This window comes from Zootoca vivipara, chromosome 11 (assembly GCF_965207765.1).
Source record: "Zootoca vivipara chromosome 11, rZooViv2.hap1.1, whole genome shotgun sequence".
NCBI classification, from domain to species: Eukaryota; Metazoa; Chordata; class Lepidosauria; order Squamata; family Lacertidae; genus Zootoca; species Zootoca vivipara.
The window spans coordinates 38,971,125-38,985,138 of record NC_142594.1 but is presented as its reverse complement, the minus strand read 5'-3'; the positions used below and the strand labels follow the sequence as shown (position 1 = coordinate 38,985,138).

At 39.8% G+C, this 14,014-nt stretch overlaps 1 protein-coding gene across 1 annotated transcript in view; it reads left to right on the top strand.

Moving 5' to 3' along the window:
- The window catches only part of ODAD2 (outer dynein arm docking complex subunit 2), an 82,352-nt gene extending 70,813 nt beyond the window's left edge, over positions 1-11,539 (top strand). Inside the window, exon 20 of the mRNA XM_035130099.3 lies at positions 11,077-11,539. Coding sequence (XP_034985990.3) covers positions 11,077-11,190 — 114 coding nt within the window. The 3' untranslated portion in view covers positions 11,191-11,539. The remainder of the gene's footprint in view (positions 1-11,076) is intronic.
- The last annotated feature ends 2,475 nt before the right edge of the window (positions 11,540-14,014 follow it).

The window sequence follows — 14,014 nt, the reverse complement described above, 5'->3', positions numbered from 1 at the left end:
ATTTAAGATGTACAAAAATCTAGCAAATATTTGTTGGAGGTGTGGTGGGACTAATGGCGACATGTACCACATGTGCTGGACGTGTAGGAAGATTAAAGTGTTTTGGGGTTTAATCTATGATGAGTTGAAAAAGATGCTTGGAATAACTTTTCTAAAAAGACCAGAGGCATTTCTGTTCAGTATTGTTGGTAAGGACATCCCGAATATTTTGAGAGAGGTATTTTTATACACCACGGCAGCAGCTCGGACTTTGGAAGCAAAGGGGTGGAAGGAAGAAGTCCCGGCGATAACGGAATGGCAGAACAAGCTACAAGAATTTGCAGAAATGGCGCAGTTGACAAATAGCTTGAGAGGCAACTCAAAACAAAAATTCATGGAAAAATGGGATAGATACAAGATATACGTTCAAAAATATAGTAAGGGTTCGCTATCTATGCTAGCATTTGATTGACTTTGGAGAGAGAATTATTCGAGAAATAAGATCAAGGGTACATACTGATATAGGAATGTATTAGATAATATGTAAAGAGATATACAACAACAAGAGTAAATTCATTAGTAAAATAAGAATATACAATGGGAATTGACAGGAAGTCCAAATTGTTGGTATATATATGATCTTTGATCATTTTTTGTTTTTGTTTTTGTTTCCCTTTTCTTTCTTTTCTCTTTTTCCTTTTCTGGTTTTTTTAGTAGGACAACTTTTATTAATCTTTATCAAGTAAATTTATTAAGTAAATCTTTATCAATCTTTAGTAATCTAATTTGTTGATTATCACCGTGTGTTAAAATACAAGAAGTGATAGATATAGCTGATTTTTTCCCCGTTCTTCTTCGTTATTATCCTTGTTCATATTATCCTTGTATATACGATGAAAATCATAGTGTAATAAGTATTGTGATGTAACATAACAATGTACCGTAGTTTAATGTAACATAAGAATGCTAACAAACTTCAAGTATGCAAAAAAGAAAAAGGATAAAGCTTCCCCAAGTTTAGCTTAACTGGTGATGTTGGAGAGGAAATATATAAAATAGGGGTTTGCAGCAGATTTGAATGATTTGAATGAAGCCTGAACTAAACCAGAGTGAAGCAGCATCTCTTTGAAGTGCCTTTAACTGAAGTTGGGGACCTTGGAAGCAATTTAAGGGTGATTTGGATATTTGAACTGTGTCTGCAAAACTTGGTTTCCCAAATCAGGATTCAGATTCTGTCCCAGGCTGAATTGGGCAACCTCTGAAACACTTCAGATCAAATCAGGCTGTTTTCTAGAGTGCTGAATAGGAGCCCCAACTGAACCATGCAATCGTTGCATACCCCTAAAATATAACAATGTCAAGTTTTGGTTAACTGAGCTATCCGTTGGGCCACCTTGCCAGGATGTTAGTGAACAACACATATCCATCTGCTTACACTTCTGTTTTTGATTTAAACCCATTGAGAAAGAGCCTTTGTGGTGTTATTGAATATTTTAGCTCTATACTCTGAACTTTATGCAGTCTTTAGATAGCTCTTTTAAATACAGACTGGAAAAGTAGTCAAGGTAATAAAATGCTAGCAGAAGGCTAGGACTTGGAAAAGAAGAACTCTGCTTACCTTACATTAACATATAGGAAAAGGGAAATTCAGGTTGCTAACAATATAAAGCAATTGAAATAAATACAGAAAAGAGAATCCAAGGCAGATAAAAGATAAGCAAAGGGGGATATGGCAATGGTTGAAAAGAGTGAGTCCCATGGGTGAGACTTGTGCAGATGTACATAGCAAGGAGAAAAGCAACAAGTCTGGCGAAATCCATTCCCCCTAATGTCTATTACATATGGGGAGTCACCTGGCTCCTCTTTTAATCTTAGTAAAATGAGTTTCCATTGAATGGAAGCAAGTGTGTGTGTAATATATCTATCACAAAGAACTTTGTCCTGTCTGTCAGTTCAAGAGCCGCCTTTGTATGTTAATCGCCTCTCGAAATACAATAGCATAAACATAAAATTGAAAAAAACACTTCAGGTGAAAGTATGCTATAAGACCTTTGGCTTCATGTTTTCTGGATTATCAAAACTCCTATTGCTTTTCAAGGAATGAATTTTATATCCCATAAGACTTTCTGTACTCTCTGAATGTTTACGGTGATTTGAGTTTTTCTAAATATTGAGCCAAAACTCTTAGAGTTGAATATAGACTCCAACATTCTAATTTTAATGATGTAGACTAATGGTTCTCAAAATGGACTTGAGTTGAATACTTAGCCAGGTAACATCTCTTTTCCCCCCCCTCCAGTCAATGGGTCTCCAGCCTGACCTTTCCACTTCTCAATCTAACTTAATAGTGCAGTATTGAAGAAAGGGATGGGCTCTGCAATCATAGAATCATAGAACTGTAGAGTTGGAAGGGACTCCAAGGGCCATCTAGTTAGTACAACCCCCTGCAATACAGGAGTCTCCAGTAAAGCATCCATGAGCGATGGCCATCCAACCACTACTTTAAAACCTGTGAGGAAGAGAGTCCACTCCCTCTCATGGGAGTCTGTTCCACTGTTGAACAGCTCCTACTGTCAGGAAGTTACTCCTTATGTTTAGTTGGAATCTCCTTTCTTTTGACTTGAAGCCATTCAGGTCCTACCTTCCAGGGCAGGAGAAAACAAGCTTGCTCCATTTTCCACATGACAGCCCTCTAGGTATTTGAAGATGGCTATCATATGTCCTCTTAGTCTCCTCTTATTCAGGCTCGACATACCCAACTTCCTCAACTGTTCCACACAAGGCTTCCAGACGCTTGATAATCTTGGTCACCTTCCTCTGCACACATTCCAGCTTGAAATATCTTCATCCAAGGCATTTATAAAGATGTTGAACAACAATGGGCCCAGGAAAGAACCCTGTGACACCCCACTTGTCACTTCTTTCCAGGATGAAGAGGAAACCTTAGTGAGTACTCTATGTTTGGTCATTCAACCACCTATCAGTTATCTTGTCTAGCCCACATTTTACCAGCTTCTCTGCAAGAATATCATGGGGAACTTTGTCAAGTGTTGATGGGTAATGTATCCCCACCCCATACTTTACTGTTCCCAGAGTCCAAATATGCTTCCTTATTAATGTACTACCTATTCATAAGCCTGTCCCTGTTCTCCATAAAAGCTAGTGGAGCAATTGGAGCTCTGTTGTCATTAGTGGAAAGGTCTACATTTGGGAAGATCATGTTTGCCTGTTGCATTAGATCCTCTCGCTCCCTGGTCAGAGAACAGGTGTTTCCCCCATTCAGTCTCTTTTCTGATTACAGATTCTTACCCTTCCTTTTTCTCCAAGACTATTCACTTAACCTGTGGAGAAAGAGGAAGGATGTGCAATCATGGGAACCAATGAACAGGATAAACTCACTGCACACCAAACCCTGTTGTGCTCCACCAACGATTCTGCATCTCCTGCTCTTTCTTGCTTCTCCTGTCCTCTGTTCCTTTTGTTCCTTTCCTACATTTTCTATTCTTCCTTTATTTCTGTCTACCTCCCTTGTCCTTCTGTGTGTTGGTGGCCACATCAAAGACTCAAACATTATTTATACAGCTTACATATGCTTGAATAAAGCTGAACTAAGATCATGGCCTGGATTCAAAGAGCCAGAAGCACATGCCCAAATGCTTTGTCATGCACACTAGGACTTCCCTCAAATACCATGCATGACCACAAGTTATGCTATTTGGAAGCCCATTCTTAGGACATCCTGATTTTCAATGGCAGTTTTCCAAGGGTGGGGGGCAGATTGCAACCAGGAACTCCCTCCCCCCTCTCTCTCACACACACCCCACTTTGGATTCCAGCCCATGTCCATATGTCATATTATTATAGCATTTGCCACAGGATTCGATCCCCCTGCTAATTGCAGTTATCTATAGTTAATTCTTGCCCAGTGGTATTTTCACAGTTTTGGATAATACCTCATTGTTAGCAGTTTGGACTGATCCAAATCCTTTAACTTCTTTCAAAAATAGGTTTCAAAGGCTGCATATCCACTAACTATTGCCTATTTCCATAGGGACCACCCACTGCTGCTCTGTCGTTTTTTCTGCCATGTTCCTCATGCAAACACCATTGTAAAACATCAGCTGAAATTCCAGTCAATGCGTAAACATTTATTAATCTTGCATTAAGCTGACAGTTACTGTGTTCACATAGTGATAACAGATGATGCGCTAACAATGGTTCTGTGGAGCCAAGCCGATGCATTGTAATTATCAATGTGGGTCACCCGTAAGAGTAACTTTCAGTTAACTAGCTTTCTTGTTTTCTAGGTTTATACTCTCAGGAACTTTAAAGCATGCTAGACAACATTTATAAGCTTCCCCCACCATCTTGTAATTTTAATCCCTCTGGTCCTATGCTAAGGATGAAAAAAAGGAGTAATTGTTATTCTTTCCTAAGGACAGCACATATTTCTGCTTTTTAAAATTAAAGTGGCTCTCCACACTTAAAAGAAGTTCACTAAATACAAATGATATTTTTACCTATGAAGGTTAAAATGATTCTGGTTTTAAATCCGTAGTACACATCTAAAACCTACCTACCGGTATATGAGGAAGAGGCGTACACAAGTTCCAAGAGTCACCTTGTAATTGTATGTTTTTACAGATTCTGATAGAGGGACCCAGGTGGCGCTGTGGTTAAACCACTGAGCCTAGGGCTTGCTGATCAGAAGGTCGGCGGTTCGAATCCCTGTGACGGGGTGAGCTCCCGTTGCTTGGTCCCAGCTCCTGCCAACCTAGCAGTTCGAAAGCACGTCAAAATGCAAGTAGATAAATAGGAACCGCTACAGCGGGAAGGTAAACGGCGTTTCCATGTGCTGCTCTGGTTTGCCAGAAGCGGCTTTGTCATGCTGGCCACATGACCTGGAAGCTATACGCCGGCTCCCTCGGCCAATAACGCGAGATGAGCGCGCAACCCCAGAGTCGGTCACGACTGGACCTAATGGTCAGGGGTCCCTTTACCTTTACCTTTACAGATTCTGATACTGTGTGTTTCTGGGTCACTCTGTGCTCTTTCCACTTCATTCTGTGTTTTGGGTTCTGAGCAACTCTGTATAAAAGTTCACTGTAATGGATAATTTAAAATCTGATGTTACTTTCCCCTCTTTTGCCAAACTGGGTGAAATTTACAGGTATAGGAGCCCCTCCAGATTGGATTAAGCCTGCCAAATTGCAGGCAGATAGAATCCAACAAAAATAGAGACCAAGAAAAAGAGGACATAGAGTCCAACAAACTCAAAATAATAAAAGGGGCAGACATAATGCATAGTGAAACGGTGGAATTCACTCCCACAAGAGTCAGTGATAGCCACCAACCTAGATGGCTTTAAGAGAGGATTAGACAATCATGGAGGAAAAGGCCACCGATGACTATTAGCTGCAAGTGTTATGTTCTGCCTCCACTGTCAGAGTTGGTAAGCTTCTTGAATACGTGGTGTCATGCTCAAGTCCTCCTTTTGGGCTTCCCATGGACATCTGGTTGGCCACTGTGAGAACAGGATGCTAGACTAGATGGGCCATTGGTACGCCAGGAGACTCCTTACCATAAGTGTTCCTAAGAAAGAGTTGAAATGAAGGCAGTCAGCCCCATGGATCCACCTTCTGACATCCCCTGTTTGTTCTGGGGCAAGGGCTTAGTGAGCATCGTGGCTTGATGCATCCTCTGATGGCACGCCAATAGTTAGGTTTCAGTCCAAAAGGGAATTTCCCAGTGTCCATTTTCAGCTGGAATCTGTTCACTTTTGGCCACAGTATCAGAGGCCAAGTTCTCTTTCGGCAGTGTGTGCGTTCCAAATATTGTGTTACCCTTTCGTTCATCTGGAAGCAGAAAGAAGCTCTGGATTTAAGTAGCAATGAAATGGCAACTGAGTTTTAACCCTAATTATTTTTGGATTGTACCACATGTTGTATTATTTATCATTTAATGAAACAGGAAGCCTTTTTTTCACAGAGGCAAATTACATGTGTAAAACAACACACAAACCTGGGTGCCTCAAATGTTTCCAGTCTCTGATTCAGTGTTGAAAGCAAAACGTTGGCTGCATCTAGACTGATACTTTTTTGGATGTGCTTCCACCATATGTTTTAGTTCAAGACAATATTTTCTTTTTTGTTGTATTATAAAAATCATGTAAAATGTTCTTTTGGAGAATGGCTACTATTCCTCTCCTTTTGCTAATTAGAAGATCACAGTATAAGGAATCTGACATTGTTTCATAAAATAGTATGTGGAAGAAGCAAGGCACTAAGACACTAAACTGGAACAGAAAAGTGTCACCAGTAATTTCTAGCATCAGTGAGAAACAATAGCCTACCATTGTGATAGTGAAATGAAGCAGCCATGATGGCATTAAGTTAAACAAATATATTGCAAGCTAAGATCAGTATTTATGTTGCTCTCTATTACTAGGTATGATTGCAGTTTATTTCCGAGAAGGGTAAAACACATTTCCCCCAAAACATTAGAAGTTTCATTTTGAAAGCTGGACCTCTTGAGAAAGTTGGGCCCACATGGACACCTCCCCACATGTGGTTCAGCTACTGCCTTTGCACTTCTGATGTAGGAATGGATCAGTCTTTTCCCCCTGTGTATTTGTAAGTCTGTTCTGCCCTGTCTCAGCCCCAATCTGTTTTCACACACACACACACACACACACACACACACACACACACACTACAATTCACAGTATTTTCCCCAAAAGCGCATGGGGTTTGTATGCATTTAAACAAAAATACGCATTCTTGTATGCATGTGTATTGAGCGTGTTTGTAGAATCTAAATGAATCAGCCCAATATATATTTATTTTTAATGAAACCGTTGTTTATTTATTTTGCCAGACTTACAAAATATGGAAGAGTTGCTCTCCTGTTTGCATGGTATTGCCTGTGGCCATTCTGTCCCAAACAAGGCAAATGCCATTTTGCGGTTTTATGTTTTCAGTGAGACTTGTTATGAAATGTCTTTTAAAACTATCAATTATACGCCAGTATAATGGAACTGATAGTGTGATGACTTTGCTAGTGGGAATTGTGACTCACATCCTCATTAGAACAGGAAGCTTGCCAAGTGTAAGGATACACAAATTTGTCATGCCCATGTTTTATATTTTTAGGTGCAGACTTAAAACATCTTAAAAACACACACACACACACACACACAGAGAGAGAGAGAGAGAGAGATAAAGTGGCCCCAGAAGGGTAGAGAATCATGAAAGAAACAAAGGATAAAGCAATAGTTTTAGAGGGACTTCCCTGGGAAGAGGCACTCAATGCTGTTTCAGTCATAGGAATCCGGTTTTATGAATTGGTTACCAAGTCAAAATCATCCAAAGGACTTCTACTGTGAAAATTATTTTGGGGTTCATAACACTGAGGAAGGCAAAAGATCTCCTGTAAACATGCTGGGTATAATTGTAAATAGCCTATTTTTCAAAATGCCAAACTTAAGGCTCTATTGAAACCACCATATGTACATTATGTGCATGCATATTTTTGGTTTTGATTCAGGCACATGGAATGCTTCTGCCTTTAACTCATCTGCAAGGTTTGCAGGAAAATTGCTGCATGCCTGAGGGAACATGTTGCTATTAGAGTTGATCAGAATTGCAGTTCGTGGAAAGAAACATAAATAGGGGGTGACATTTTAGGAGTTTTGTGGAGGAAAGCACATCAGTAAACACAAAGGATATAGAGAAACAGAGCTGAGCAATGCAGTCATTTCCTAGGCAAGCGCTATGCCTTTGCTATTAATCGATAAAACACAGAAACAATCTGAGTCTTCTCCCCTGTTCATTGATGCAGTGACAGAAGTTCCAGTTCTCTCCCTGTCATCTAGGTTGAGCCCTAACTTTGGAACTATTGTACCGTTAATTTTATTTTCGATTAACTGTTACAGAAATTAGCAGCCCTTTGAGTGGGTCCACACAAGCATGCTTTGCAGACTAATTCTCACACCATAGTGTTCATTCATAAGGTATGCCAACAGTTGTCACACTGTGCAGACATGTCACAGATCACTTATCAGTCACAGCACTCCATTGTATTTAAGAAGTGCATTTTCCTCTAATGCAAGCCGTGCCCATCAACAGATAATGAAACCCAGCATGTGTTAAATGTATCACTTGGTAATTACCAGGTAAACTGATTGTCTACAGATGGCCTCCTCTCTGAAGATCAGACACTTGCTTTCAGCAAGATATTATTAGCATGTTGTGGATCGGGAAGGAATTTTTGCGTAAACAGATTGCATGGTGATTGTGGGGTTGTTGTTGTTTTTCTTAAGGAAAGATAAAAGCTCCAGTACCTCCAGGCATCTGCTTATATAAAAATTCCTTCCCAAGTCACAATGTGGCAATATTTCCCTTGAGGCTGAGAGCAAAAACGTTCAGTTGGTATAAACCAAGTGCACTGGAATAGACAGGGCGAGTTTGTCTATAGAGCAAGTGGAGTACAATGGTGCCTTGCTAGACAAATGTAATTCGTTCCATGGGTCAATTCTTATAACGAAAAATTAGTCTAGCGAATCCCATAGGAATGCATAGAATTTTAAAAATTTATTTTTTGCCCATAGGAACGCATTAATTGAATTTCAATGCATTCCTGTGGGAAACCGCAATTCGCTAGACTAATTTTTCGTAAAACGAATTCGTCTAGCGAGGCAACCTCTGCTCGAAAAATCCTTTCGTTAAGCGAAAATTTTGTCTTACAGGGCGTTCGTCTAGCGAGGCACCACTGTATTTAATTCAACTCTCAGCCTGTAGGCAGAGCTGTGTGATCATTTGCTGGTGCCCCATGCGCTATAACACTGTCCCCAAGTGCTTTTAAGTCTCACATTAGCAATATACAATGACTTCTCTGCTGAGTATGTTGGCCTTGTCTGTGAACTCACATAGGTGTTGCAGTATAGGTGCTACACCCTGGTAACATACTCTAATTTTATTTTATTTATTAAATTTACATAAAAGCACTGCGTCTTTTAATTATATAGGCAAGTTTGCAAATGGTGCTTCGCATTAAGGCAAAATCCTGCTTTTACTCTAGTGAGTTGGTGTAGTTGCTGACCATGTTGCAAAATCCTACCTTGGGAGTTAATGTGATTCTGTGGATTTTGTGCTCAATATGTAGAAACTTTGTATTTTTATTTTTTTAAAAAAATGGAATTCAAGCAAGAAAATGGAATGTTTTTACAAGTTACATTGAGAGGTCAGAGGGTGAGAGGTGACTGGCAAGATGCTTATTCAGTGCATCACTCTAACACAAATACTTCCTGAAGTATGAAATGCTTTGATCTGCATAAGCATGTACCATATGTGTGCAGCTGTGATCCGTGTTTCCCAACCACTAGAAGGTTAGGGAAAGGTAGAATATAGGTCTTAAGTCTGGGTTCAATTTCTGCTTTTATATTCAGCAGTTCATAATTTTATGTAATACTGGAGCTGTATGAAAAATATGCACAAGGGCTGAGTGATAACAGATTTTTTTGCGGTTTGATTCAGTGTTGTTTGGGTGGATTCAAAATACTCAGGGCTGCAGGCTGAGAAGGAAAAGGGTTTTAATTAAGGCTATGTGACTTCAAAATACCCGAGGCTACTTTAAAAAGTTTGGGAAGCTTTTCAAAATGTGAGGTTCTGTGTAGCTCCTTTAAGATAAATGTTTAAGCAGTTGTGTCACAGACTAGCTGCCGCAAAATTGCAACAGAGACCGGGAACAACCTTTTATTGGTGGAGAGCATAGATTTTAAGTAGGCATACTGCCATGTGGTTGATTCAGCACCAAGAGTATTTCCATGGGCAGCAGGGGGCAGGGAGCTGGATTTGGCTGATCACACCGTAAAAGAAAAATTGGGCTGTTGGTTGTCAGAAAATTGATGACAGGCCACTGTTTTTAAAAGAATTTCTCTGAAATCCCAACCCTGAATGTTTGCACCTGCAAAACCGGGTAATGTTTTTTCCATTGACTGTACAACATCAAGTTTTAGGGAAACTCACCAATGCAGTTGTTGGCATTTCCTATCCTAAGCATCTATGAACTTTAAGGTTTTTGGTTTCTGCTGAAAAGAACAATCCCATCTTGAATTCCCACCCCCCACCCCCTGCTAACATTTAACATAAGTCACTTGGAGACATTGGGTAACAAGCAACTAACAAGTCTAATACAATAGTAATGATAATCAAATAATAGCAGACTTACTCTTCCCGTTTCCTCATATTTCTCCATCCCCCACCACCAGCAGCCAGTGATGTGGAGCTGGCGCAGGGCAGAATTTTAGTGTCAGCCTTTTGTTGAGCATCACATCTCATTTCTACCCTTATGGGCACTCCGTTTGCTACTGAGCTTTTGCCTACACAGCAATTAATGCCCATGCAGAGGTTAGTTGTTTTCTGATATGGGTACACAAAATTTGACAGCCCCTTTCTGTACTGGCTACCCCATCTTCTGTGTGCCTCCAGCAGAAAATAACATGTCACGATACATGCATAACAAAATACTTTTCCTAAGTGGAAATTTATCTCCACTTAGGAAAAAGTGATGCATGGCATGGCAATAAAATCCCGCTTTTGGAAGACTCTGACCCTGGAATCAGCTTTATCTTTGTGAATAATTTTGTGGAACAAACATGAGAGCAGTCACACTGGGTCATGCTAATGGATTATCTCACCCCAAATCCATTCTTTGACCAGTGACAGGATCTGGATGCTTCAATCATGGCATTTAATGAGGATGGTCACTCTTTGCTTCAAACAACCTTTCTGAGAAATAGCCCGTGTTTTCTGCCTAACAACCATTGATATGCTTATCTTAAATACATCTGTTTAGCCCTTTTTGGAACTCTGTTATCCTTTTGGCCACTTTTCGTTCTGCGGATGGATTCTTTTGAGAATCCAGCCTTGAAAACTCCATTCCAGAGCTGCAGAACATATGGCTATTTTCATTCATTACTGGATATGTTTCTCTAGGCATGTTATTTTAAAATAATTTATTTTCGGTATAATGGTTTTGGTTTGGAGCTCATTCTCATTTCATTTTTCTTTCTCTTGCATGTTGTTATTTTTTAACAAGCTTCTGCTGGGTATGGCAGGCTCTACGGACGAAACGCTTCAGGAAGCAGCAGCTGGTTGCATAGCAAACATCCGAAGGCTGGCTCTAGCTACAGAGAAAGCAAAGTACGGCTGAAACTCCAAACACAGTTTTCACCACGTCCTCTGAACTTTCCTTTTTAGTACTGCAGCCTGCAAGCTCAGAGTGGGCAGACACTGAATTAGAATGCCTCAGAAATGTGCATTTAGGTTATTTTTACTGCTAATTCTGATCAGAATTAACACAAGAAGTAGATATGGAACAAAATTTGGAAAAATCCTCCTTTGATTTAATTTACCATACTATTTTTTCAGTCTCTCTTTTCGTCCTTTTTTTTTTTTTACTTTTTCTAAAGTTGCACCAGAGACTATCGAAAAAATGTCAGTTTAAAACATTGTCTCCCCACATGCGTGTGATGGGCATATAATAAATATGTTTTCCCTTACTGTGTGTGGTTGTAGCCTCATTCCTGGGCGTCTCGAGCAATTCTTTTCTTGCTAAACCTGTCTAATCATTCTGTCATTATGGCTTTGCTTGTTTGAGTACTTACAAATCTCCAGAGAGGACGGCATATACCACATGCCCCCAGCTTCACATCTGGAAATGCACAAGTACTTCAAACAGATGGAATTGTCCACATGCTTCCAAGACTTCCCCCCAAATATCACTTTAGTTCTAGCAGCACTAAAGAAATCACTTAATTGGATTAGAGTCACATTATGAACACGATTAGAAGATCAAGTGTTAAAACTCCCAGCTAGATTCACTAAATGAGAATAATACAACAATTGTTTTATGCTTTCCTATTGGAACTCTGTCATTGTCATTACCCTCTTCGGACTCAAAGCACATCTATAGCACAAATGCACCCTGTGTTCTTTTACCACTCTATCATGGCTCCCCCCCCCAAAGAATCATGGGAAGCAGAGGGAATCTTTTGAATTCTTTCTTGAAAATCCCTAGTTCTCCCTAGTTCAGGTGAGTGGTTGTTAGACACTTTCAGTCTGTGTTGTAGATGTGCCCAAAGTCTGTATTCCTGATATGGTGCCTGTTGGTGTAGGACAGGGACTGTGCTATTTTTATTCATTTGTAAGCCTCTCTGGGAGCAATCTGCACCACCATGGACACTGAGAGCCCAGTAGGCAGTAGCTTTATCATACATCTTGCATGGGATAATAAACCAAAAATAACCTTATAAAGCGATCTATGCTGTTTCCAGTTTTATTTTTTTCATAAACTAAAGCATTCATTTTAGATTGTTATCAGAATACTTACAGAATCCTGCCCTCCTTTCCTGGGCCAGCATCTACCATTTCACAGGGTGAGGCAGCCCACCTCAGACTGCAGATCTTGGGAGTACCATGAAGGGGACAGAGTTCATTACTCAGTTTATTATTTGACAACCATCAGTGGGGACACCATTTTTATTTTCTGTCTATGGCATCGAAACGTCTTGGAGCAGTTCTGTCCTCTGGTTTTTCTTTAAGTGTATTTTTCAAATCTAAACTCTATTTGGCAGGTGGTTGGCAACATTCATTTTATTCTCGAGAGTTGAGGCTTTCAGAATGCCTTTGGTATCTTTTCCAATTTGCTTGGGTCAGTTTCTTGGTGAGTGTAAATCAACAAAACCCCAGTAGATGTCAAAACCACTAAGCCTTCTTTCATTAAGAAGCTGGGGGTGGGATATCTTTACCATTCACAAAACCATTCTCCTAGGGAAATACTATAGCACTTTAGGAAGAGAGTTAACAGAGAGGACTTTCCCTCCTTTGAACTGAAGAGAAATACTTGAGCTTTCACCACAAATGTCTGTCAGCAGACAAGAAAGCCTTTCTTTTATCACTTCCTGCTTGTATGATTTATTACTTGATGACAGACACTCATTATCAACTAATCAATTGTCCCAGGATGCTCAAATAGGCACTGAAATGTGAGCTTTATATTCATTTCCCCTTAAAGTTCAAGCGTATGAAAATATGTTATGACCCACTTACACACTGTTTTATCTTCCTCTTGTTAAGGAAATATCAGATGTGTATGTATACTAACCATTTTAACATTTCATCTTTCTTTATCTCAGGAAATATGGTCCTTGAATAGAAATTCAGACATCCTCATGGCCGTGTGGTAGGTTTAAAAGCACTAGTATGTGTAGGTGATCTTTTTAAAATGAATTAGAAATAGAAGAAGAAGAAGAAGAAGAAGAAGAAGAAGAAGAAGAAGAAGAAGAAGAAGAAGAAGAAGAAGAAGAAGAAGAAGAAGAAGACAAAATGGTTTCCTCTTTTTTTTTAATGACTGCACAATTATCTAAATGATAGGCATCTGCCAATGATGACTGATTCTCACATGCCTGCACATCACACCTCATTGCTTCATTACTGTATCATGCCTGAACATGTGAACAGGAGCGGACTTTGGTTTTTCAGATTTCAGTGGCGCCCTACGTTTAGGCCAAAATTCCCCAATACACCTCTTGCTTTCCATTTTGTTCAATTCACTACGTCATAGTTGCAGTGCCCTGATCCTGTGCAGCAGAGCTAGATGGGCAGCCCTAAACCCACCTCTGATTTGGGTGAGGTGAGAGGAAATGAATTAAAAGCTCTGCCTGTGGTACTTTATATGTGATGCACAAAACAATCTGTGTAAGGAGGTCATTTATGGAGGTTTGCCTTAGGGTAGCCCCCATAATCTGATAAGAGGTATGGGGGAGAGAGGGGGGGGCTCCTTTGTTGTCCTACCTTCAATATTCCTCTCTCTTGGAGGTCTATTGTCTTATTTTTTCCTGTTCCGGCTAAGACGCTTTTCGTTTCACAAAGCCTTTTAAAAAGCTGCTACTCAAATGCTGCTCTTAAATTGATGTTACATTATTATTTTTGCAATTAATGCTTTTTTAAAAATAAATAAATATGGCATTGTGTTT